The sequence below is a fragment of the Nerophis lumbriciformis genome, linkage group LG18 (assembly GCF_033978685.3).
Source record: "Nerophis lumbriciformis linkage group LG18, RoL_Nlum_v2.1, whole genome shotgun sequence".
Classification (NCBI taxonomy): Eukaryota; Metazoa; Chordata; class Actinopteri; order Syngnathiformes; family Syngnathidae; genus Nerophis; species Nerophis lumbriciformis.
Genome location: NC_084565.2, coordinates 30,266,677 through 30,294,541, shown reverse-complemented (window position 1 = coordinate 30,294,541; position 27,865 = coordinate 30,266,677). Strand labels below are relative to the sequence as shown.

The window sequence follows — 27,865 nt, the reverse complement described above, 5'->3', positions numbered from 1 at the left end:
TCTCGCTTTGCTCGACATTTTTAATTCTAAGAGACACAAAACTCAAATAGAATTTGAAAATCCAAGAAAATATTTTAAAGACTTGGTCATCACTAACTGACAAAGAAACTGATAACAGATTTGGTGTCCAGTTCAAAGTGTGACATGATTTATTTAAACATTTGAGAGTTGACTTTTGTATTTTACATGAGTTATTATTTGTACAAACATGGTGCAAAGTAATTCATGATTTGTTAAAAAATTTTAGTGTTAAAATGGGATATTGTGATTTCACAAGACTGTCTTAGAAGTGATCATTTGAAAATGTTCAATTTGAAAAATGTGCACTTAGAGGAAATATAAAAATAAAGTGTTGCATATTGATACTTATCTGTTTCTATATATATTTATTGTGAGAAATCATTAAGATGATCAGTGTTTCCACAAAGATAAATATCATTAATTATTAATAATAACATAGAGTTAAAGGTAAATTGAGCAAATTGGCTATTTCTGGCAATTTATTTAAGTGTGTATCAAACTGGTAGCCCCTGCGATGAGGTGGCGACTTGTCCAGGTTGTACCCCGCCTTCTGCCCGATTGTAGCTGAGATAGGCTCCAGCGACCCCAAAGGGAATAAGCGGTAGAAAATGGATGGATGGAAACTGGTAGCCCTTCGCATTAATCAGTACCCAAGAAGTAGCTCTTGGTTTCAAAAAGGTTGGTGACCCCTGCTTTAAGGTTTATTGGCTCTCTGTACTACTCTCTACGTCCGTGTACCACTCCGTACAGCTGGGTTTTAAAAAGTCATACATTTTACTTTTTGAAACCGATACCAATAATTTCCGATATTACATTTTAAAGTATTTATCGGCCGATAATATCGGACATCTCTACTAGTCATCAACAGTACACCCGTCACATGTTAGCATCATTTATCATTTCATATTATATATATTCATTATATTTTCTTAAGGTACAAACTTATATGAAGTAAACTTGGATATACTTTAGAGTAGTCAGTGTACAGCTTGTTTTAAAAAATACCTTTGTTTGGTTAGATTTCTATTTTAAAAGACTCAATGAGAATATGATGTATTTTATGCATACTTCACCATCTCCTTTCCTAACAGAATTAAACGATGGCTCACCTCTGCATCTTCCTGCTGGTCGCCTCGGTGGTGGCTGAGCCTATGAACAACAGCCTTGAGGAAAATGAAGTCCTTACAAGCACACAACCAGACCTCATCAAGATCCAGGCAAGTGACTCCAGTGTTTCCCACAGGACAGGCATCTATTTGTGGTGGTGTGGTCGGCGGGGGGGGGGGGGGGCGATGACCAAGAAGAATGCGGAGTTGGAATATAATTACCCTAACATTTTATGTACATATTTATATACACATTTGAACAATTAGTGATTCACTGAAATATATTTATTAATTGTGGTTCTTACAAAAAATATATCTTATAAAATATAAAAGCTAAAATGTCTCTTAAAGCTCTGCCCCTTTAATTAGTGAATACTAAATAATTTAACTTTAGCCTACTACTACAACCATATTATTTACCAGCAACATGAAGTGAAACAGAGGCAGAGGTGTCCTGCCACAGTCAGTCAACCTCCTCCTCCTCCTCCTGCTGAACAGGTCGCACCTGTGGTCCGGACTGTAGGCCTACCTCCTCTCCAAGTCCAGCCCTTTTCGGCCGTTGAAAATATTTTTCTATACTCATCTGTGTGAAGGAGTGAACATCCAACATTAGAATTGATTACTAACGAGCAGAAGCGCTCTATGTACAGTGCCGTCTAACCAGCAGCTCAACACATGCAGGGTTCAACGTTAAGGTTTTTTTCTACTTGCCCGACTTCTCAAATCTACTTGCCCCAATATTTTTACTTGTCCTGCCTAGGTTTTTTTCTGGCTGTGTAGTGCTCATGGCTTATATCTTACTAGAATCCTTCCCGTTGACTATTTACAACACTACACAGTATTTATTATTATTATTATTATCTGTAATTACATTTAAATGGCATTGCATACATGTAAAATTAAATGCTATTTCACATTATTTGACCAGTAGCAGTTACACCCATCTGAACAGGTCAGCCACCTGTTTAAAGCCCAATCACAGTTGAAATCTTGAAATGAATGGTCTTTAATAAAACATTAACCTGGACAACATTTTAACAGCTGGTTGGCTCAGATTTTATTCTTTTCATTGCATTCACATGCTGCAGTGGACAGTGGACAATTTAGCTTCAGTCCATGTGTGTTTATTGACAACAGGGTTATAACCTGGACACGTTAGCTCGTCGGTATGAAAACAGGTGACCGAGTCAAACAGCGGCGGTGTTAATGAAGCAGCGTCAGGCGAAACCGTCAGTGAAACGCTCGGTGAAATCGCGGATTAACATTAAATATATGACGAGCCGCGAGCGATGCAGCTATAACCTATCTACCTATAACACCTGTAAAAATGAAGCAATGCTACCACGCTAGCAAGCGTTAGCTAGCCGGCTATGAGCCACCAAGCTGCTAACTATCGCCAAAAGGCACCATTTAAGTTTTTTTCCCCATGGCATCCTGGATCAAGGCTTTCAGCAGCTTTTGGACATTTGAGGTAGAAACGTAGGAAGCGCCATCATTATGAAAAGTAGTCGGCGAGTATTTTGGTCCCGTCCGTCCGTCCCTCTTCTTCTTCTTCTTCTGGCCCACCAGGTGAATTAAGTGCTATTGGCGGAGTTACAATGCATACCGCCACCTACTGCACCGGAGGTGTAACTACAAGCAACATTCACAGACAGTCCCATTGCTTTTATGAGCGGTCGAGCGAGTCAAAAGCCGAAAAATCCATTTGTGGCGGACATAATTCTTTCGTGGCGGGCCGCCACAAATAAATGAATGTGTGGGAAACACTCTATGAGGCAGATAGTCTTCTCTAAACGATGTAGAGCAACATGTTTATATTGTCATGGTTGCACGATATAGATGATATACGATATAACTGATAATAATTTGGCCGATGATAGAGCTTTCAATACTGTCGTTATATTGTGACAATGCATGTTGAAGACACATTCAGGTTGTGTCCCGCAAATTTGACAGCGATCATGTCAACGCACTGAAGCGTCCTCGCTAGCTAGCTAGCATCTTAGTCACCGATCCTCATCTCCATGGCAGCAAATGAACTACTTTCTTACAAGAAATATTATCACTGGAGGATGAGGAATAGCTAAACATGCTACACTGCACTTGGGATTTATACACACATTTGTAGTAAAACTAATGTAAAGTATCCAAACAACAGAAGAAAAAGTGCATCGTACATTTTAACAAAAGTGTAGATAGAATCATGTTACAGTAGAAAGTAACCACTTAGTAACAGTAAATTAATAGTATTTTAATTTAATATAATAGTAATATGTGTGACTCAAACTCTCGTTTCTTTCATCTCCGTAATATCGCTAAAATTCGTTCCATTTTATCCACTAGCGACGCTGAGATCATTATTCATGCGTTTGTTACGTCTCGTCTCTATTACTGTAACGTATTATTTTCGGGTCTCCCTATGTCTAGCATTAAAAGATTACAGTTGGTACAAAATGCGGCTGCTAGACTTTTGACAAGAACAAGAAAGTTTGATCATATTACGCCTATACTGGCTCACCTGCACTGGCTTCCTGTGCACTTAAGATGTGACTTTAAGGTTTTACTACTTACGTATAGAATACTACACGGTCTAGCTCCATCCTATCTTGCCGATTGTATTGTACCATATGTCCCGGCAAGAAATCTGCTTTCTGAGAACTCCGGCTTATTAGTGATTCCCAGAGCCAAAAAAAAAGTCTGCGGGCTATAGAGCGTTTTCTATTCGGGCTCCAGTACTCTGGAATGCCCTCCCGGTAACAGTTAGAGATGCTACCTCAGTAGAAGCATTTAAGTCCCATCTTAAAACTCATTTGTATACTCTAGCCTTTAAATAGACCCCCCTTTTAGACTAGTTGATCTGCCGTTTCTTTTCTGCTCTGCCCCCCTCTCCTTCGTGGAGGGGTAGGGGGGCACAGGTTCGGTGGCCACGGATGAAGCGCTGGATGTCCAAAGTCGGGACCCGGGGTGGACCGCTCATCTGTGCATCGGTTGGGGACGTCTCTGCGCTGCTGACCTGTCTCCGCTCGGGATGGTCTCCTGCTGGCCCCACTATGGACTGGACTCTTACAACATTATGCTAGATCCACTCGACGTCCATTGCACTGGTCGCCCCGGGGGGTCCCCACATCTACGGTCCCCTCCAAGATTTCTCATTGTCCCATTGGGTTGAGTTTTTCCTTGCCCTGATGTGGGATCTGAACCGAGGATGTCGTTGTGGCTTGTGCAGCCCTTTGAGACACTCGTGATTTAGGGCTATATAAGTAATCGTTGATGATTGATTGATATTTTTGAGATAAATAATACAGCTGAAAATGACGCAATATGTTACTGCATACATCAGAAGCCAAATTAGGAGCCTTTGTAAGCCGTTTTAAAAGGTTTTATTAACATTTACATACCAAATAATATATCCTGATGTATATTGTTGCATCGGCTGCAATATACAGTATATCTTGATATAGATTTACAGCCATATCGCCCATCCCTATATATTGTATTTATAAGCGCTGACCTCCACGTGGTTGATATGGTTTGTCTGCAATCGGTCTCAGCCCACTTGTCTTGTGCGTACGGGTTTGGAAGATTGTGTTCACAATTGACTAACCCGTACTAGCGCAGTAATATGCGTCAACATTCCTTCAAACCAAACCCAACATTACAAGGGAATGCACCCATAATGTCTCGCTGGGTTCTATTCTCTTGTAGGACCAGTTGACTGAAAACCTCATTGGAAATCTCAGTGAGCCTACTCCAACTCACACACCTACTACAGGTCTTTATTTTTATTATAAAACATAATCATACATGATACTTGGCCAATAAAGCTGATTCTGTTTCTGATTTATTCCCCAAATAACACTCCCTCCTGTCTTCCCCCACTAGTGGCTACTTTCATTACTACAAGTGTTAGCCGAGCGTCCACTGTGGCCGCTATCCAGGCCTCCAGTCTCGCTCCTCTGTGTCCCGGCAACCAGGTGAGGCTAGAGGGCAGCTCGGAGTGCAGCTGCCCATCATCCAACATGCTGAAGGATGGCGATGTCTGCACCTGCCTCCTCGGCTTCAGCGCAGCGGAATGTAAAGGTCTGTAATGATCAACTTATTCATGTGTGTTGGAACTTGGAATATACACATATTTACAGTGTGTATATTAGGGCTGTCAAAATAGAGTTCATTAATCATGGATAAAAGCAGATTAAAGACGCAATTTATTTTGACCACTCCTAAAATGGCATTTGTGTCAAAATATTGGGGTCTTTTTTAAATTCCATTTGAATTACGCAGGGAATTAATTTACTGCGATTAATTAAGATTATTCAAAATTCAACAGTGTGATTAATATATTATAAAAAAATTCATCATTTGTCTTACAGTATATACTAAGGTTTAATTTTACAGTACTATTGTAATCCCATGAGGGGAAATTACCTTTATAGTGCTGCATATGTGATGACATTATAAGATAACAAAATTATATTTTTGTTAAAAAAAATAAGGTATTGAACTTCTGTAATTGTTTTGATTGTTGCTTTATAATCTGCATGACACCGGTGTAGCTAATGTGCCTGATGATTATCTATACCGCTGTCTAAATCGGTTATTTGCAATACACACACTTAATTAAGTCTACTCTCCATCCACAGACATTGATGAGTGTGCAGAAGAGGAGCCGTGCGGTCCTCACGCCAGCTGCACCAACACCCCTGGCTCATACTCGTGTAGCTGTCACCGTGGTTACATGGCGGGCGGTGGAGGGTGCCAGGGTCCGTCCGCAGAGATGATGTTTGTGTGTGTTAGAGCATGATGAGGAGTAATTACCGGTGCCATTGATGGGGGACCAGTGCCGTCCTCGCACAGCTCCATGTGTCATTTGTTGTTGTTGTTTCAGATATAGACGAGTGTGCTCTGGCGGAACTGACGGGCCTGCAAGCCTGCAAGGACAATGCACAGTGCACAAACACCCCTGGTTCCTTCACTTGCTCCTGCCTGGTGGGTTATGTCATGGCCCTGGATGGACTAAACTGTGAAGGTGAGGCTCAAGTTGTTCCATATCTGGACTAGTTGAAATTTTGACTTCCTACATGAAAGGTGTCGAGTCTACCTTTATTGGCCACATTCGTCTCTTCGTGATCTTTCATTTATCCTCCCGTAGACGTGGATGAGTGTAGCTTCGAGGAGCTGTGTAGCCGTGAGCTGGGAACTGTGTGCCTGAACAGCCCGGGTAGTTTTGTGTGTCAGTGCCGGCCGGGATTCACAGCAGAGGTTTGTGTTGGTGAGTTTGTCACTGAGCTTCAACACCATCGGGTTAGTTTGATGTGATGAGTGCGAAACTGCAGCTGTGATCTGATCAATTTCATGCTATTGATTCCTCCTTCTATTCTGTTGTCTTGATACTGTAGGTGCTATGTGTCCAAACGTCACCAAATGTCAAGGTAACCATTGTGGTTTGTATTGACGGCGTTCATTATGTCCTTGTACATCCAGCAGCAAGTTAATTTGTTACCTTTAAATGGGGCCTACAGTATGTTGAATTTCTTATTTTCTGATTTAGAAATGTTGTTACAATATTGGATACTCTTTGTTAAACAATCCATCAAATCATTAAGTTGCACATAGTTTTTTATGCTGCTGTCTTTTTTTAGCAGTGCACCATTTGTGACATCACAGATTCACGGACGTATTTATGTGGGCATCCGAGTATCTTAGGTCTGCCAGCCTCCTCCCCCTTCTCGTTCCATGCCGTCCAGCCCTAACCTGACTCTCGCCAGACCCTTGTAGTTCGCTGAGCTCAACACGAGGGTCTCGGCTCGAAGGCATTGCAAACTCCTTCCAGATAGCAAAAAATAATGAACCAATCACGTCATAGATGTGACGTAGCGCCAAAGGGACTGTTTGATTCAAACAACAATGGCAGCATGGAGTGAGGAGTCGTGTACTGACATTGATTCCGCTATTGCAACTGTTTTGCGACATCGATCGAATATTAATTATTTAAAAGATGAACAGAAAACGGTTTTGAAGGCATTTATTGGTGGCAAAGATGTTTTGTCTGTTCTTCCGACTGGGTTTGGATTTCCCAGCGTCGCTCTCATCAGCGTAACGGGTTGATTTCGATGTGAGTGGTTGACTGTTGAAGTAGCACGTCATTCAAGATAACGGACAAGTGGTTTATGCAAATCACATACAATTATTTTTTTAAAAGGCCCCGCCTTCTGAAATACATCTCCTATTGAGAACTCCCAGATTCTTGTATGGAGCTCAGCGAACGACAAGGATCTGGCAAGAGTCAGGTTAGTCCAGCCCCCTTGTGTATAGGATAAATACCGTACTTTTGTGTTTATTTCTCCACAACATTTTTCACTTTTTTTCACTATTTGTCTACATGGGGGCAGCACGGTGTAACAGGGGTTAGTGCGTGTGCCTTACAATAACAAGGTCCTGGGTTCGCTTCCCGAACTCGGGGGTCTTTCAGAATATAATTTGCAAATCCTTTTCAACCTATATTCAATTGAATAGACTGCAAAGACAAGATACTGAACGTTCGAACTGGTAAACTTATTTTTGCAAATATTAGCTCATTTGGAATTTGATGTCTGCAACATGTTTCAAAATAGCTGGCACAAGTGACAAAAAAGACTGAGAAAGTTGAGGAATGCTCATCAAACACTTATCTGGAACATCCCACAGGTGGACAGGCTAATTGGGAACAGGTGAGTGGCATGATTGGGTATAAAAGCAACTTTCATGAAATGCTCAGTCATTTACAAATAAGGATGGGGCGAGGGTCACCACTTTGTGAACAAATGCGTGAGCAAATTGTCGAACAGTTTAACAACAACATTTCTCAACGAGCTATTGCAAGGAATTTAGGGATTTCACCATCTATGGTCCGTAATATCATCAAAAGGTTCAGAGAATCTGGAGAAATCACTGCACGTAAGCGGCAATGCCCGTGCCCTTCGATCCCTCAGGCGGTGCTGCATCAAAAAGCGACATCAGTGTGTAAAGGATATCACCACATGGGCTCGGGAACACTTCAGAAAACCACTGTCAGTAACAAGATACATTAGAAGGTTGGCTACAGCCACAGACGTTATTTATTTATTTTTACCTGCCGCTGATGAGATATCCGGTTATTTGCTTTTGCAAAGTATGATTTAGTGAATAATTAAATAATGACTTAATTGGAGGACTGACTGCATTTTGTCTTAGATGTGGATGAATGCTTGGAGAGTCCCACCGTGTGTGAGGGTCGCGGGGTTTGTGAGAACACGCTCGGGAGTTACAAGTGTGTGTGCCCGCCCGGTTACCGGGGAAACGGCACACACTGTGAAGGTAAGCAATTATGTTGACTGCGAGGTGCACTCACCTGTTTCCAGCTATTTAAACAAGAATAGCTAATTTTCAGTAAAGTATTAGTAATTAGTATAGTAGTAATCTATACAAGCTGTACACTGTCTACTCTTAAGTATATTCAAGTTTGCTCTCTATCGTTTAGAAATATGCCGGGCGAAATATGAGAGGTGCACATACTTTTTCCAGATACAAACGAGTGCGCATCAGGTGTTCATGGCTGCGATGTTAACGCTCGGTGTGGCAACATCATTGGCTCCTACTTCTGCCAGTGCTCCCAGGGCTTCAATGGAGATGGACATACTTGCTTTGGTGGGTTGCGTGTTCTCTTTTTATCCCATTATCATGCATTTTAGGCTAATTGGACACTGTAAATTGTCTGTAGGCGTGAGTGTGAATGTTTATCTACTGCGGGTGTGTCCAAAGTGTGCAGTCTGAAGCTAGTGTTTTAGCGGCCAGCAGCACATTCTAAATTCTTTTTATCCCAAAATCATGCATTTTAGGCTAATTGGAGACTGTAAATTGTCTGAAGGCGTGAGTGTGAATGTTTGTCTACTGCGGGGGTGTCCAAAGTGTGCAGTCGGAAGCTAGTGTTTTAGCGGCCAGCAGCACATTATAAAAATACTATTGCAAAAAATAGCATAAAGTGGAATAAAAGAGCAAAGAGGTGAAATGTAACAAGAACAAGTTGCAATGTTGACTTTAATAACACAAAGCTGCCATGCAGGCTGATTTTGCCTAAAATTATTGACATATTTAAGGCTACCATTACTTTACATCAAAAATTCCACTTGGAAATACTTTTGGGGAAGATATTACATATTTTTGGGTTTGCCATATTAAAGAAACAAAGTTTTCTTTGACAAAAAGGGCAAAAAACATGAACATTGACACAATATGTTGACGGATGGATGTAAAGTTGATCTGGAGACTTAAGTATTGAAAGTTAAACAAAAATGGATAACTTTTGGTGTCCCTTATGCATCCCTAAGACTTTTAGTATATATTTTTTTCAAAAACTGTCCTTGCTCAAAAACTAATAGCGAATTAAAATCAACGTTTTTATGAATTATTGAGATTTTTTAAGTTCCAATTTACATACTGTATTTTTTGCCATAAAAAACAGGGTTTAAAACATAAAAACATTTAAACTTTATATCAACAGATGGACCTGAAGTTGTTCTAGAGATTTAAGCGTTGAATAAACAATAATAATAAGATAATATATGACTTATTTAAAAAAATAATAATTGGGTGTTAGACCCTTCCGGGCCCCCAGGACCAAACTTGAGGGGAACCCTAAAGGTTAAATAACTATAAATATTGTATTGGTTTTGAAAATGAAATAATATCAAAAAGGCGCCGCATGCTTTGATTTTTCAGTGAGTGGTCCTCAATGGAGAAGGTTTGGATACCCATGTTTTACTGTGTCCCCGAGGCAGCTGGGACCGTCTACAGTGCACTCGTCACCTTAAATAGGGCATGTAGTATTGAAATTAAAATAGATGACTATTTCTTTACAGATATTGATGAGTGTGCTGTTGATAAAGGACACTGTGACCACAACTGTACCAATCAACCAGGAGGGTACACTTGCCAGTGTGCCTCTGGCTACCAGCTAAGCCAGGATGAACGTAATTGCACAGGTGAACGCTGACATTCGTACTTACATGTGATTGGTTGACCACAAGCCACCTAAAAAACATATCTTTCAATCCTTAGACGTAAACGAGTGTTTGTCCCTGAGTGGAATCTGTGCACACATCTGTGACAACATTCCGGGATCTTACCGGTGCTCTTGCAGGCCCGGCTACCAGCTTCACATTGACAGTCACACCTGTGTGGGTCAGTTCACTCACTTTTTCCCCCCACTATGCAATCCAACTAGTAATTTTCAGCTCATTTAAACACATCACTAAATCACTCAATGTGTGTAAGTGGAGGCCCCAATTAGACATGTTATGGTCCAGTGAGATCCACAACGGGTTGCCCAGAGAGAAAAGTTTGTTTAAAATGTGTTTTTTCTGTCTGAATAAATGTGTGTGTCTGCTTAGACATCGATGAATGCAAACTCCAGAACGGCGGCTGCTCCCACACCTGCAGCAATTCTCCAGGGGGGCACGATTGCCACTGCCCTCCTCCTCTGCTGCTACACACGGACAACTTCACCTGCAGTAGTACGCTTCTCATTTATCCCTAGCACTTTCCACACCATTAGGAACACCTGGTGTATCTAATGCAGACATAATTTTACTGTTTTTAATCCTTGATGGACATTTTTCGATCCTATTAGCATACTTTAAGACAATTCAAACCAGGGAAGTTATTTATTTTTAGTGAAAAACATCGTAAATGCATGTATTAAATGGAGTAAAGTACAGTTGATTTATGAGCTTCATTGATTTGGTGACAGAGGCCCTGATTCAAAACACTTTTATCTCAATTCAATGTCTCCCATTGAAATTACTGTAATTTACATTAAAAAAAGCAACATTTTAAAATGTAACATGCATTTAAAAAAAATAAAAATAAACCCTAACTTTCAGATAGGAAATATTGTAAAAAAAAAACAATACATTAGAATGTACTACTAACAACTAGAGTATTTTTATGAAGTAATGTAATAATAATGTACAGCGGAGAGTGGACTTCTATGGTATCTCTTTGCGGTTGCTTCGCCGTCAAACACACCATCATCAGCTTTTCCATATTGTCGTGGATGAATATCTGCCGTTTAGATATGATTTTAACATTCTTGGCTGTCATTTGACTCACTTTGCGTCAGTATGGTGCAGACCAATGCTGATTATCGGTCCTGCTAAACACCGGCGCCTATTTAATAATACCACTTTAATATTTGACAACAAAACAATTATACAAAGCGACTCGGTAAAGAATCTAGATATTATTACCCAACTCTCTCGTTTGAGTCACACATTAAGAGTGTTACTAAAAAAAGTATTATTTCGATAATATAGCTAAAACGTTTCCATTTTGTCCTCCACCGACGCTGAGATCAATGTGTTCGTTACGTCTCGTCTCGATTACTGTAATGTATTATTTTCTGGTCTTCTTATGGCTAGCATTAAAAGATTACAGTTAGTCCAAAATGCAGCTGCTAGACTTTTGACAAGAACAAGAAAGTTTGATCATATTAGGCCTATACTGGCTCACCTGCACTGGCTTCCTGTGCAGTTAAGATGCGACTTTAAGGTTTTTTACTAAATGGTCTAGTTCCATCCTATCTTGCTGATTGTGTTGTACCATATGTCCCGGCAAGAAATCTGCTTTCTGAGAACTCCGGCTTATTAGTGATTCCCAGAGCCCAAAAAAATCTGCGGGCTATAGAGCGTTTTCTATTCAGGCGCCATTACTCTGGAATGCCCTCCCGGTAACAGTTAGAGATGCTACCTCAGTAGATGTATTTAAGTCCCATCTTAAAACTAATTTGTATACTCTAGCCTTTAAATAGACCCCTTTTTAGACCAGTTAATCTGCCATCTCTCTTTTCTGCTCTGCCCCCCTCTCCTGCGTGGAGAGGGGTCCCCACATCTGCGGTCCCTTCTAGGGTTTCTCAATGTTCCCATTGGAATGAGTTTTTTGTTTCCCTCATAAGTGATGTGAGCTGAAGATGTTGTTGTGGCTTGTGCAGCCCTTTGAGACATTTGTGATTAAGGGCTATATAAGTAAACTTTGATTGATTGTTTGATTGAGTTACTATGCCAACTAATGGCAAGTAATGCTTAAAACTCTTGCAACTTAAAACATATGACAGCTCTTATTTTAAAACACTCCTATAGTTGGGTGACTCGTAATTGAAGTACCACTGTAAATTTAAATACTCCCAATTTCTCAAAATAAGGCCGTAAATTAGATATTTCGCATATGTTTCTCTATTCAGCACAAACCGAGTAGAAAGAAGGTATAAAAGCGAGCATAGAAATAATAAATGTGTCATAAGTCTGACATTGGATGCTTGACCTACCCAAAACCACCATTTGAGAGTCACTATTTTTTATCGTTGAGGTTTGCTATGGTGGAACTGTGCTGCATTTTACTGACAGGTGTCCCTAACATTATGATTAGTTACATAAGAAGGGCAACATATTAGGACCGAGTGTGAGTATGAGTGCACTTCTACACCAGCCACAATACTAAACCGTGTTCAATGAATAACTCTGACATATTTTATAAAGGCAGAATTTTTCTCATTAGATACTGCAGGTGTACCTAACGAAGCGCATGTGGTGTATTGCGTATCACCTTTCTGTTTTTTTAATTGACAAAATTGGCAAGTTTTGATTTGCCCATCCAGACGTCACATCTTGTAAACTGAGAAACGGTGGTTGCGAGCACGTGTGCGTGACCGGGGCAGAGGGCCACGTCCAGTGTAGCTGCCGCGCTGGGTGGAAACTGAGCGAGGACCAGAGAAGCTGCGTGGGTAAGACCTAACATTTTACAGTTAATGTACCGGTAAATATAATGTCTGGTTGAAAATTAACCCCACATTCTGAAGAAGGGTGATGGATTTATGGTCTTTGTCACAAAATCACACAGGATGATTCAACTTGCGAGATCTTGAATGGAACTAATGACATCAGCCTATAGCGTGTAGTGAGCAGGATTTATTTGGACAGCTGTGTTACGTCAGGCCTTCTTGAATGACACTGGGAACATTCCTGAAATCATGCAGGAAATGATCAGCTGTCAAATGGTTATAGATTGTGACCTGGAGAATTAGCATTAAATGAATTGTTTGCATGTGTTGGTTCGTCTTAACATGTCTTTGTCCATGTCCTCACGGTGAGACGTGGACGAGTGCGGAGACTTTACAAACGGAGGCTGTGAGCAGCTCTGTAAGAACTACCCGGGAGCCTTCAACTGTACCTGCAGGGAAGGCTATCAGGTTCAAACAGACGACCGCACCAAGTGCCAGCGTGAGTCAAACCCTCACATATGATACTCTACCGTGAAGTACAGTTTTCTCTTTCTCTCTTTCTCTCCAGCTGTGTGTGACCCTGCCTGTCGGAACTATGGAGTGTGCATGGCGCCAAACAGCTGTGACTGTCCTCCGGGATACCCTGGCCTTGGCTGCTCAGGTTTTTGTCTACTGTATATACTCACTGGTTATTTCATTAGACACAGAGTACTGCACCTACAATCAAATACTAAAACAGCTTTTACAAAGAGGTATTATTTACTTGAATGTCACTTACTGTACATCCAAAAATGTATTTTACTAGGACTGCAGCTATCAATCATGTTAGTTATCAAGTACCGTATTTTTCGGACTATAAGTCGCAGTTTTTTTCATAGTTTGGCCGGGGTGCGACTTAAACTCAGGAGCGACTTATGTGTGACATTATTAACACATTACTGTAAAATATCAAATAATATTATTTAGCTCATTCACATAAGAGACTAGACATATAAGATTTCATGGGATTTAGCGATTAGGAGTGACAGATTGTTTGGTAAACGTATAGCATGTTCTGTATGTTATAGTTATTTGAATGACTCTTACCATAATATGTTACGTTAACATACCAGGCACGTTCTCAGTTGGTTATTTATGCCTCATATAACGTACACTTATTCAGCCTGTTGTTCACTATTCTTTTTTTATTTTAAATTGCCTTTCAAATGTCTATTCTTGGTGTTGGGTTTTATCAAATACATTTCCCCCAAAAATGCGACTTATACTCCAGGGCGACTTATATATGTTTTTTTCCTTCTTTATTATGCATTTTCGGCCGGTACGACTTATACTCCGAAAAATACGGTAATATATTGATTAGTTCGTTTGTTTAGTCGAGAAATCAGATATAACACACTTTATAACCTCAATGCAAATTTTGGGGGAAATACTGTAGTTAAACCATAACATTCATTCTTTTTTCTAATAAATTCACATCGTCAACATTATAATGCACTTTTAACATCACAGTTATGACCGCCTTCAAAAGGTCCCTTGTAATAAGTAGATACTTATGAATATAAATATATATAATTGCCTTATGATGTTATTACACAATTGCCAATTTGATTTTGAGATTTGATTTTTTTACTTAATAATTAATGGATAACTTGCTTTGAAATCTTAAGTGAAAGTGACTAAGATATTTAATTATTATTTTTTAATTAAACAATTCAATTTACAGGTTAAACTAAAAAAAATGTGAACATCACGTTCACATTTTTCACATGAATGAAACGTTCATTCATGTCAGAAATTTAACTTTAAGTGTGAAACTAATATATGATATAAACTCATTACATGCAAAGTGATAAACGTCAGGCCTTTGTTTCTTATATTTTTTATGATCATGGCTTACAGTTTAAAAAAAAAATTTTTCAGAAATGTTCAATTTGAGGTTTTCATAAGCTGTAAGCCATAATACTGATACTTCAAATTTTCAACATCATTGAATGACTACATTTTCGATCACAATTATAATTAAACAAAAACACAGGATGTAATAATATAAAATATAATATACTAATCATATAAAAAAGTATACCTATCTAAACACTGTAGTAATGACTATATACTGATGATTTACTTGGTAGCATTACTGTTGATATTTGTGTCGTTCTGCCCATGATTGCTAACTTAAAGTGGCTTTGCTGAAATGTGGAGGTTCATTATCCGCTAGTTTGCTTCCGAGGACACCACATTGCATTGAGGAGGCAGCTTTTGTTTGCTTGAACGCTGTCAAATTGGCGGTACACACCTGTAATGTGTCATCAACATGCATTATCACGATATAAAGATAATATTTGTAATGATACCAAAAGGGTAGGTGCAAGACTATGTGATGTACTTAAATGGAGTGTTGAAAGTGTGTGTTGAGAAGAGCGTAGTGATCCGACAAAGTCTGTGGGCAGGCGAGTGGTCGGGGGGCAGGAGAGGCGTCAAAATCCGTGGGCAGGCGAGAGGTCGAAATCCGAGGAGGCAACAAGGAATCCAGGGGAAGCGAGACACACAGCTCGGATTGAGGGAACAGAAAGGTGCTGCGGGGCGACAACACAATGAGCACGGAGGAGGGAAAACACAAAGAGCGGGAATGCACAGAGAGAAGGAGCTAGAGATGTGAAGGCTTACTGTACGATACAGATGGCTATGTTCTGCCACTGGAACGCAGGACGCGCTGGTTTAAGTAGTGAGGAGCCTCATCAGAGTCAGGTGTGTCGATTTGGGATTGAGAGCAACCTCACAGGGCTGCGGCTGGAGAGGACCGCGCTGGGGCGTGCTCAGAGGCGCGCTCAGAGGCGCGCTCAGCGGAGTGCGCTGAGGAATGTGCAGCGACATGCGCTTGAGCCGTGACAGTATTAAAAACTCCATAGTTGGCCAAATTAATATAGTTTAAATCATTAGGTCTTCGATTTATCGCGCAACCATAATTTGTTGCATTATCAGATAATAATGCAGTTTAAAAGATATACAATTTCATGGTGTATACTTTTCTGTGAAAATTGCAAGAACATTAGAAGTTTTGAAAGATGATTATTTCCAGGCTTCAGCCGGCCACCTAAAATGATGTGGCGGGCCAGATTTGGCTCTTGGGCTTTGAGTTTGATACCTGTGAGTTACACTCTTTAAACGAGCAATCGAAGCAATTGAACAGTGGTTCTCAAACCACCTCAGAAAAAACTTGGTTTTCCAAGTACCACCATAGAGACCGACATTGAAATACAGTAGCGTAATAGGCCTAAGTGTTCATTATAAACGAGGAAGAGGTTTTATTTAGCAAGTACAGTACAGCCCAAAAGTTTGGACACACCTTCTCATTCAATGGGTTTTCTTTATTTTCATAACTATTTACATTGTAGATTGTCACTATAGGCATCAAACCTATGAATGAACACGTGGAGTTATGTACTTAACAAAAAAAGGTGAAATAACTGAAAACATGTTTTATATTCTAGTTTCTTCAAAATAGCCACCCTTTGCTCTGATTACTGCTTTGCACACTCTTAGCATTGTCTTGATGAGCTTCAAGAGGTAGTCACCTGAAATGGTTTTCACTTCTTGCCTTATCAGGGTTGATTAGTGGAATTTATTGCTTTATCAATGGGGTTGGGACCATCAGTTGTGTTGTGAATGAGAAGGTGTGTCCAAACTTTTGGCCAGTACTGTGTATTTAATATTTTTGGTGACTGTAACATTGCACACAGTTTGAACATTAACACTGTGTTTGAATAAAGGAAAATAAAACATGTTTTAATCAAGTGATTCTTTAGGGTATCAGTTGATGTAGCCTGCCTACCACTAATAGTACACAAACCACAGTTTGAGAATCGCTGCAATAGAATATAAATTGACGTTGTTTTTTTTTCAAATCGATTGATCATCCATCCATCCATCCATTTTCTACCAACACAGCAGGTATTAGTGCCAGGAGTACCTACAAAACACCAGTAGGGGACAGTATTGCTGTGCCAAACTTGTCCAAAGGAGAATACAGTACTGTGATTGTATTTGATTCAGGTTTTGTGTTTTAGCCATGTGCTCCCCTCCTTGTGCACATGGAGGCACATGTATGCGCTGGAACAAGTGTCTGTGTCCTTCAGGCTGGACTGGAGAAGGCTGCCATACAGGTATGTGTTTCTTCTTCGCTGTATAGCAGTTCTCCAAATAGGAATGATGAACACATTGTCAACATGCTGATTCGTACAAAATTGTATTTCCTCTGCTCCTCTCAGCCGTGTGCGAGCTGCCGTGCGCTAACGGTGGTCGCTGTGTGGGCCCCGATACCTGCCAGTGTCCCTCCGACTACACGGGCCCCCAGTGCCTCCTGCGTGAGTATCAACCTCGGCATGGTGGCTGTCCACATCTGGACCGCAGCGACACAAAATGTGTTTGTGTATTTCCCAGCTTTGTGCACACCCGCCTGTCAAAATGGCGGTAGATGCGTGGACGTGAATAAATGCACGTGTGTCAGCGGATGGCATGGAGCTCGTTGCCAAATAGGTGAGATTGCACCACATTTCTTATTGTATTCACAAAATATTATAACAAAATAATACAAAGTAAAAACTAGAGTTTGGTACCTTAAACATTTAAATCGATACAGTACATATTCCTGGTGCCTGGGAATTGATACCGGTAGCAATTTTCTGTGTGTTCAAATGTGTTGATAAATATTGTTTAAAAATGTGTTTTTATTTTTTTTATTTACATTTTACCACTGAGCTGTGCTGTCCAGTTGTTACCTCATTGCAAGTACTTTACTGTACTGTATTATATAGGTGAAACTAAAAAAAAAAAACAGTGCAAAGGTTAGTTTACTCCAGAAATTACAGGTGAAACAAAGGTGAAACGCGTGGACATCGGGGGCGGTACCACTGGATTGGCAGACCGGGGTGATGGTTCCTCTCTTTAAGAAGGGGAACCGGAGGGTGTGTTCTAACTATCGTGGGGTCACACTCCTCAGCCTTCCCGGTAAGGTCTATTCAGGTGTACTGGAGAGGAGGCTACGCCGGATAGTCGAACCTCGGATTCAGGAGGAACAGTGTGGTTTTCGTCCTGGTCGTGGAACTGTGGACCAGCTCTATACTCTCGGCAGGGTCCTTGAGGGTGCATGGGAGTTTGCCCAACCAGTCTACATGTGTTTTGTGGACTTGGAGAAGGCATTCGACCGTGTCCCTCGGGAAGTCCTGTGGGGAGTGCTCAGAGAGTACGGGGTATCGGACTGTCTGATTGTGGCAGTCCGCTCCCTGTATGCTCAGTGCCAGAGCTTGGTCCGCATTGCCGGCAGTAAGTCGGACACGTTTCCAGTGAGGGTTGGACTCCGCCAAGGCTGCCCTTTGTCACCGATTCTGTTCATAACTTTTATGGACAGAATTTCTAGGCGCAGTCAAGGCGTTGAGGGGATCTGGTTTGGTGGCTGCAGGATTAGGTCTCTGCTTTTTTCAGATGATGTGGTCCTGATGGCTTCATCTGGCCAGGATCTTCAGCTCTCACTGGATCGGTTCGCAGCTGAGTGTGAAGCGACTGGGATGAGAATCAGCACCTCCAAGTCCGAGTCCATGGTTCTCGCCCGGAAAAGGGTGGAGTGCCATCTCCGGGTTGGGGAGGAGATCTTGCCCCAAGTGGAGGAGTTCAAGTACCTCGGAGTCTTGTTCACGCGTGAGGGAAGAGTGGATCGTGAGATCGACAGGCGGATCGGTGCGGCGTCTTCAGTAATGCGGACGCTGTATCGATCCGTTGTGGTGAAGAAGGAGCTGAGCCGGAAGGCAAAGCTCTCAATTTACCGGTCGATCTACGTTCCCATCCTCACCTATGGTCATGAGCTTTGGGTTATGACCGAAAGGACAAGATCACGGGTACAAGCGGCCGAAATGAGTTTACTCCGCCGGGTGGCGGGGCTCTCCCTTAGAGATAGGGTGAGAAGCTCTGCCATCCGGGAGGAGCTCAAAGTAAAGCCGCTGCTCCTCCACATCGAGAGGAGCCAGATGAGGTGGTTCGGGCATCTGGTCAGGATGCCACCCGAACGCCTCCCTAGGGAGGTGTTTAGGGCACGTCCGACCGGTAGGAGGCCGCGAGGAAGACCCAGGACACGTTGGGAAGACTATGTCTCCCGGCTGGCCTGGGAACGCCTCGGGGTCCCACAGGAAGAGCTGGACGAAGTGGCTGGGGAGAGGGAAGTCTGGGCTTCCCTGCTTAGGCTGCTGCCCCCGCGACCCGACCTCGGATAAGCGGAAGAAGATGGATGGATGGATGGACAAAGGTGAAACTATTATATGACATAAGCTCATAACATGCAAATCAAGGTATTCCAAGCTGTATTTTGATATCATTTTGATAATAATGGTTTACAGTTTATGAAAACAATTTGGTGTTTTCAAAAATTATAAGCCAAGATCTTCAAAATTATAAGAAATAAAGACTTGACAGATCTCACTTTGTATGTGATGAGTTTAATGTTACATATTAGTTTCACAATTGAAGTTGAATTGGTGACATTAATGGATTTTTCATGGATATTAAAATGTTTGAGTTTCACCTGTATAGTAAACTTTGCATGCAGTTGCAATTCCAGGATGTTAGATGACAGTATTGTGTAGACCAGGGGTCACCAACCTTTTTGAAACCAAGAGCTACTTCTTGGGTACTGATTAATGCGAAGGGCTACCAGTTTGATACACACTTAAATACATTGCCAGAAATAGCCAATTTGCTCAATTTACCTTTAACTCTATGTTATTATTAATAATTAATGATATTTATCTTTGTGGAAGCACCGATCATCTTTATGAGTTCTCACAATAAATATATATAGAAACAGATAAATATCAATATGCAACACTTTATTTTTATATTTCCTCTAAATGCACATTTTTCAAATTGAACAGTTTCAAATGATCACTTCTAAGACAGTCTTGTGAAATCACAATATCCCATTTTAACTAGCTAGCCACTAACATTTTTTAACAAATCATGAATTACTTTGCACCATGTTTGTACAAATAATAACTCATGTAAAATACAAAAGTCAACTCTCAAATGTTTAAATAAATCATGTCACACTTTGAACTGGACACCAAATCTGTTATCTGTTTCTTTGTCAGTTAGTGAAGACCAAGTCTTTAAAATATTTTCTTGGATTTTCACATTCTATTTGAGTTTTGTCTCTCTTAGAATTAAAAATGTCGAGCAAAGCGAGACCAGCTTGCTAGTAAATAAATAACATTTAAAAAATAGAGGCAGCTCACTGGTAAGTGCTGCTATTTGAGCTATTTTTAGAACAGGCCAGCGGGCTACTCATCTGGTCCTTACAGGCTACCTGGTGCCCGCTGGCACCGCGTTGGTGACCCCTGGTGTAGACTGTGATGTGTTGCCTTAATCAGGAAGTAGTCTTTGCCATTTAAATGTGCCAGTCTAGTTTTTGTTGAGCAAATATTTATACTATATTTATTCTATAATTATTGTACTTATTATACACCAGCTGTTTGAATGTAATGTGCATCTGAGTTACAGTTTTTATTACCAAACTTAGAGGTGTTAAAACAGCCATGTATAATCTCTAATGCTAATTGCTAGCATGTCTATAGTAAATCCAATGTAAATTTGCATCGAGCTAGCTTTTTGAAAAGTGGAGCCTTACTATACTTTTGAGCGCTTTCTTCTTGCTTTGTTGACATGGAAAATTGTAACATTAACGAGAGGAAGTCCGGCTGAGTCTGCTCACAGTGCTTGACTGCTTGTTTTTCGGCCAAGTGCTTGAGCCGGTGTTTGATTTTACATGAATCAGTACCTCCTAGTACTGACAGACTTTGGTCAGTCCCTATAAAAGTACACAAGTTGGTAGCCATCACTGGTAATTACTAAGGATGACAATAAATCATCATAATTATTGACATAATAATGATGCTGACCACTCAAGATACTTCAAATACAGCTACTGCCATCTTGTGGTGTTAATTAAAAGAATGTATGTCCTATAGCCATAGTTCTTAGTGATATTGTTTTGTTTTAGGAGACCACTCACCCGTCAATTACAGGACACTTGTAAATTAAGTAGAGGTGTGGATTTATGTTAATAGTAAATTGAGTGAAATTGATTTTCAGTTGAGCATGTGAATGGAATATATTGTACAGCACAAACAGTGTAGAGTGGTGTATATTTGGTTTTTGCTTTAAACTCAGTTTTGTCTCATTCAGAGCCTGTTCAGTGTCAGAAACCTTGTCAAAACGCTGGCGTGTGCGAAGGTCTCAACAGGTGTCGCTGTCCCAAAGGGTTTATCGGACATCTCTGTGAAACAGGTCAGTGTATACAGTGAGTGCGTAATGATGTCTGCCTCTTGACTTTGTGTCTACGTGTGTCTGCAGCCGTGACTACGCCATGTGTGCCGCCATGCCAGCACGGCGCCACCTGCAGTCCTCACAACACTTGCACCTGTCCGGAGGGCACAGCGGGACTGCGCTGCGAGAGACTGTAAGCCAGCTTACTGTACAAAAGAGCTTTGCGATTGATGACGCAATGTGCTTGTGTGTGCGCTTTAGGACTTGCCCGGTGGTCACCACTGTGGTCAGCATGGCTCGAGCAGTGAGAAAAGCCTTCAAGGAGAGCTACGTTGACCGTTGTGGACCCTTGGGGATTCAGCTTTGCACCAAATACAGGTGTTTTGGGAAATGAACACAATTACTTATGTTACTATGTACCTTTTTAATAGCCACTGAAGATGGCACTGTTCCACCTACTCACAAAGTCAGTTTGTTTTTTCTCCCTCAGGATGAACCAAGCACGTGTGTACCTGCAAGCCTACAGGGTGGGCTACAAAATCCAGTGTCCAGGGAAGCAAAGCGCTGTTTGATAAACACCTGTTTCGCAGCATTTCAGTCAATGTCTAGGCAGCTGTCAGTCAGTTTAAACATGGAAAGAAGACAACTTTGGGCTTAAACCTTGAAGTAAAAGGGATAATAATCTTGTATTATTATTATTTTTTACAGTATAAAGCATTGTTTTTATTTCTGGACTAATGTTCATTAAAAGTCATATGCACAATGAATACATTTGTCATTGTGTTTTGTTTTTTTATGTCAGGTTTAAGTGTTTAGGGCACGTCCGACAGGTACATGTTGGGAAGACTATGTCTCCCGGCTGGCCTGGGAACGCCTCGGGATCCCCCGGCAGGAGCTGGATGGAGTGGCTGGGGAGAGGGAAGTCTGGGCTTCCCTGCTTAAGCTGCTGCCTCCGCAACCCGATCTCGGATAAGCGAAAGAAGATGGATGGATGGAGGTTTAAGTAACGTTTTTGTTCTTCAGACATGCACCTGGGGATAGGTTGATTGGCAACACTAAATGGGCCCTAGTGTGTGAATGTGAGTGTGAATGTTATCTGTCTATCTGTGTTGGCTCTGCGATGAGGTGGCGACTTGTCCAGGGTGTACCCCGCCTTCCGCCCGATTGTAGCTGAGATAGGCCCCAGCGCCCCCCGCGACCCCGAAGGGAATAAGCGGTAGAAAATGGATGGATGGACTGGTCGAACCTATGCTTTTTTTTTTTTTTTTTTTTTTTTTTTGTCTAGTATGAGCCCTGGTGGTGTATTGGTACATGCTGTTACCTTTTTTTTTTAGCAGGTGGTGCCGGTTTGATTACCGAATAGTGCAAGAGTTGCTTTGGGCAAAGTAAGCCTTCAGTCTGATTATACAATTACATTGCATGTACGTACAGTATTACTTGTAATACTGTTATTGTGCATACTCTTACCGTGCTACTTACACTTTGCCTAAGAATGTGCTTTAAATAACCAATATATTTACAATTCAAAGTTGTTGTTTTTTTGGTTGACCCTGTACTTTATGACATACATACTTCTGGGGCGGTATAGCTCGGTTGGTAGAACTTGAGGGTTCCAGATCCGATCCCCGCTTCAGCCATCCTAGTCACTGCCGTTGTGTCCTTGGGCAAAACACTTAACCCACATGCTCACACCCACACTGGTTTAAATGTAACTTAGATATTGGATTTCACTATGTAAAAGCGCTTTGAGTCACTAGAGAAAAGCGCTATATAATAATAATTCACTTCACTTCAAAGTACAACACATTTGGCCAATGAAAGCTTATTGTAACAGGCGTGAATCCTCTCAAATATGTTCTACAACAGTGATTTTCAACCTTTTTTGAGCGAAGGCACATTTTTTGTGTTGACAAAATCCGGAGGCACACCACTAGCAGAAATCATTAAACAACGAAACTTAGTTGACAGTAAAAAGTCGTCGCAATTGTTGGATATGAATTCAAACCATAACCAACCATGCATCAATATAGCTCTTGTCTCAGAGTAGATGTACTGTCACCACCTGTCACATCACGCCGTGACTTATTTTGAGTTTTTTGCTGTTTTCCTGTGTGTAGTGTTTTAGTTCTTGTCTTGCGCTCCAATTTTGGTGGCTTTTTCTCTTTTTTTGGTATTTTCCTGGAGCAGTTTCAAGTCTTCCTTTGAGCGATTTCCCGCCTCTACTTTGTTTTTATCCTTCTTCGTGGGGACATTGTCGATTGTCATGTCATGTTCGGATGTACATTGTGGACGCCATCTTTGCTCCACAGTAAGTCTTTGCTGTCGTCCAGCATTCTGTTTTTGTTTACTTTGTAGCCAGTTCAGTTTTAGTTTCGTTCTGCATAGCCTTCCCTAAGCTTCAATGCCTTTTCTTAGGGGCACTCACCTTTTGTTTATGTTTGGTTTAAGCATTAGACACCCTTTTACCTGCACACTGCCTCCCACTGTTTCCGACATCTACAAAGCAATTAGCTACCTGCTGCCATCTACTGATATAGAAGAGTATTACACGGTTACTCTGCCAAGCTCTAGACAGCACCAACACTCAACAACAACACATCATTTACAGACTATAATTACTGGTTTGCAAAAAATATTTTTTACCCCAAATCGGTGAAATTAGATAATCTCCCACGGCACACCAGACTATCTCACGGCACACTAGTGTGCCGCGGCACAGTGGTTGAAAAACACTGTTCTACAACACTCAAGTCAAGTCGATATTGTGTTTGGCATTTTTGTCGTTTTACTACCCCCAGGTGGTGACATGTTATAGAGGCCCTTTAACCAGTGTTTTTATTTGAGTGGTACCTATTCTAGCCACACGGAGGTAGCAAAGAGTAAATAACAAATTAAAAACACCTCTGTATTGCATAGTGAAAGAACTCAAGTCAGAAATTAAAATGTTTGAAAAATGTTTTTGTAATGTAAAGTACAGATAATCGAACAAGAACGTGAACCAATATTTTTAAGCCAACCTGTTAGTTAATGTCACAATTATGTATGTCGTAATTTATTTTGAAAGACCGGAAGCTGCCTTCTTTACTCGCTTTGTGTTACACCGGCGTGACCTAGTAGTGCAGTGTGTCCTCCAAACTGTCATCATTTCACTTGTGATCATTTAAGAACAAGGACAGCCGAAATATGGTGTACGAGGAGAAAATGATCACAAACGGAGAACCCGAAGATGTAAGTGTGTATTTTGTTTGTAAACGTGGGGGAGTGAACGAATCACCTTGGAAGTGTTTGCTAATGTTAGCATGTAGCTAGCCTGTGTGCGGCTAAGGGAGGTGGAGGGTGTAGCTTTAACTTAGCATTAATGTTGTTCATATTCATAGCAATGTGTGTTTATAATGGTTGTTTAGTCATTGTAAAGTACTTGTGCTGATACTGCAATGGTTGTTTTTTAGGAAGAAGAAGAAGAAGAGGACGAGGAAGATTTGGTGGTATGTATGTAGCCTATTTATTGGACGTCCCACTGAAATGAACTGATGTTCACATTTTCTTTTTTAATATCAATATCATAGCCATGTGTAAAATGTGAAGATCCTTTGTGACTTGTACTTGACTCGAAAATAAGACGACTCTGAACATAAGACAACCACTTCATTTTCAAGACTCCTTTTTGGGTAAAAGACCAAATCAATCTTGTGTTTGATTATATTAATTACTATACTATTAATATATGATAATGTAAACAACATTTGAATCATCATTTCTGGGCTGCTCGACAGTTGTTGGATGACAGCGAAGAATGTACAAAAATGGTCAAACATGGAAGAGGCAACCCCAATTATAAGACTATTGCAGGCTGCTTTCCTTGGAGGGAAAAAAAATACTGTCTTATGTTCGGGTCAAAAAAACATAGGGCTGGGCCGATAAAACAATATCCAAATTAGAGATGTCCGATAATATCGGCCGATAAATGCTTTAAAATGTAATATCGGAAATTATCGGTATCTGTGTCAAAAAGTAAAATTTATTACTTTTTAAAACGGACGTAGGGAGAAGTACAGAGCGCCAATAGATTTTAGAGGCACTGCCTTTGCGTGTTATAGTTACAGCTTTTCACACACACAAGTGAATACAAATCATACTTGGTCAACAACCATACAGGTCACACTGAGGGTGGCCGTATAAACAACTTTAACACTGTAACAAATATGTGCCACACTGTGAACCCACACCAAACAAGAATGACAAACACATTTCGGGAGAACATCCGCACCGTAACACAACATAAACACAACAGAACAAATACCCAGAACCCCTTGCAGCACTAACTCTTCCGGGACTCTACAATATACACCCCCCGCTACACCCCCCCCAACCCCGGCCACCTCAACCTCCTCATGCTCTCTCAGGGAGAGCATGTCCCAAATTCCAAGCTGCTGATTTGAGGCATGTTAAAAAAAATTATGCACTTTGTGACTTCAATAATAAATATGGCAGTGCCATGTTGGCATTTTTTTCCATACCTTGAGTTGATTTATTTTGGAAAACCTTGTTACATTGTCTAATGCATCCAGCGGGGCATCACAACCAAATTAGGCATAATAATGTGTTAATTCCACGACTGTATATATTGGTATTGGTTGATATCGCAATCGGTAATTAAGAGTTGGACAATATCGGAATATCGGATATCGGCAAAAAAGCCATTATCGGACATCTCTAATCCAAATATTTTGTGATAGACACTTAATTGATATTTTTTAAAAAGTGTTCGATAAATATATATATTTTTGGTTGTTAGGAAACGGAGGTTACGAAGCAAAGTTGGTTGCATGAGCAAAGGAACTTGCGCTCTGGTAACATAGCAAAACAGGAAGTGATCACTGAACAATGGGAGGGACACGTAACATTGTTGGTTTCGCTTTTGACTTTCTGCATGGAGTGAGAAGAGAAAGTAAAAATGAGTGCGGTAGATATTTTTTAGATAAAACAGAAAAAGTCACCTTGACGGTATGGAAATTTTGGGGATTTTTTTCCAAATGGACCGTAGTCCAAAGTTGCGTTCACATCTTTTTATTTTTAACCGTGGTCCGTTCCCTATTTGGGTATAACAAACAACAGGTGGGGAACTCAAATGGGGGACTGTATAAAATAAATTAAATTAAATTACTAAATATAACAAATGTGCTACTTTAAAATAATTGTAATTTTCACCAATAATATTTACTGCATAACATAAATTCCTTTCCGTACTTAAATACCATCCATTTTCTACCTTTTGACACTAATTTTGCAAAAACAATTCTACTCAGGTTTTTCTCTGTGTACATTTTAACACTTAGCAATTGTGTTACTTTATTAAGCATTTCTTACATATTCCTTATTTTTGCACCTTGATTTTAAGAGGTTAAGTGTTCAATGGGATTTTAGAATTGTGTTCACATCCATTGTTTTCCACGGTTGTGTTGATATTTATTTTATTTTCTGCCTTGATAGCTGAGGGAATCATAATCAGAGGAAGGTTACATTTTAAATGAAAATCTTTACACTTAATGTTTTTCTCCTGGTCCATATTTTCGATAGTTCATAAAAAAACAATAATGATCGATATAAAACATGTGATACAGTTTTCAGCCTTATCTCCCAGCCCTAACATAGTTCATTTTCACTTAATGCAAAGTAATCTTATTTCCAGGATCCCCTTGAGTCAATGCGACAGAAGTGTGCCGAGACGGAACACTGCGTGCACACTCAGGCACGCCTGGAGCAGTGCGAGACGCGAGTCAACTCTCGCTCCGCCACAGAGGAGGATTGCACCGAGGAGCTTTTTGACTTCCTCCACGCTAGGGACCACTGTGTAAGTCATGAACGCCTCAATAGTCCACAGGACACTAGATTCTAATATACGTTTCTGTATGTCTGATGGACGTCTAACATGCTGCTGTTGCTGTTTTCCAGGTGTCACACAAGCTTTTCCATTCAGTAAAATGAAAACCCTCCTTCTTCTATGGCACATGCACGATAGGGAAACTGTGGTGCTAAATACATATAGTATATATGTCAATCTGCTGTTTGTTGTTATTCTAACTGTATGATCATGTGGACAAGACAGCAGGTGTAAATGTCATAAAAAGTCAATATTTGATTAAAGTGGACAACTGAAGACTAATGTGTCTGTGTCACAGTCATGTGTGTCTAATGTAACAATACTATCTAATATTTCATTTGATTAAAAAAGGGGGATGGTACTCAAACCATAGTTTGAGAAATAATTGTGTAGAGAAGGTGGAAGGCATTAGTTTAGTATTTATTTTTATTTTTTAGGGGAAAGAAAATTAATGTGCAATAGATGTTTTTAAAAAGTTAAAGTACCAATGATTGTCACACACACACTAGGTGTGGCGAAATGTGTCCTCTGCATTTGACCCATCACCTTGATCACCCCCTGGGAGGTGAGGGGAGCAGTGAGCAACAGCGGTGGCTGCGCCCGGGAATCATTTTTGGTGATTTAACCCCCAATTCCAACCCTTGATGCTGAGTGTCAAGCAGGGAGGTGATGGGTCCCATTTTTGTAGTCTTTGGTATGACTCGGCCGGGGTTTGAACTCACGACCTACCGATCTCAGAGTAATAAAATAAAGGAGATA

At 40.7% G+C, this 27,865-nt stretch overlaps 2 protein-coding genes across 2 annotated transcripts; both read left to right on the top strand.

The window, feature by feature from the left end:
- The first annotated feature begins 1,108 nt into the window (after positions 1–1,108).
- On the top strand, positions 1,109–22,151 carry LOC133618111 (uncharacterized). The gene is made up of 22 exons (XM_061978580.1): positions 1,109–1,238; positions 4,833–4,899; positions 5,010–5,207; positions 5,768–5,887; positions 6,013–6,153; positions 6,277–6,396; positions 6,524–6,556; positions 8,337–8,459; positions 8,667–8,789; positions 10,001–10,123; positions 10,200–10,322; positions 10,532–10,654; positions 12,793–12,918; positions 13,286–13,414; positions 13,484–13,576; positions 16,983–17,078; positions 17,184–17,279; positions 17,356–17,451; positions 21,145–21,246; positions 21,313–21,418; positions 21,487–21,603; positions 21,716–22,151. The coding sequence occupies exons 1-22, from the start codon at positions 1,122–1,124 to the stop codon at positions 21,795–21,797; spliced, it is 2,454 nt and encodes an 817-aa protein (XP_061834564.1). The 5' UTR covers positions 1,109–1,121; the 3' UTR covers positions 21,798–22,151.
- A 2,156-nt stretch (positions 22,152–24,307) lies between these two features.
- On the top strand, positions 24,308–27,382 carry uqcrh (ubiquinol-cytochrome c reductase hinge protein). The gene is made up of 4 exons (XM_061978579.1): positions 24,308–24,453; positions 24,675–24,710; positions 26,915–27,076; positions 27,178–27,382. The coding sequence occupies exons 1-4, from the start codon at positions 24,409–24,411 to the stop codon at positions 27,208–27,210; spliced, it is 276 nt and encodes a 91-aa protein (XP_061834563.1). The 5' UTR covers positions 24,308–24,408; the 3' UTR covers positions 27,211–27,382.
- Positions 27,383–27,865: the final 483 nt, after the last annotated feature.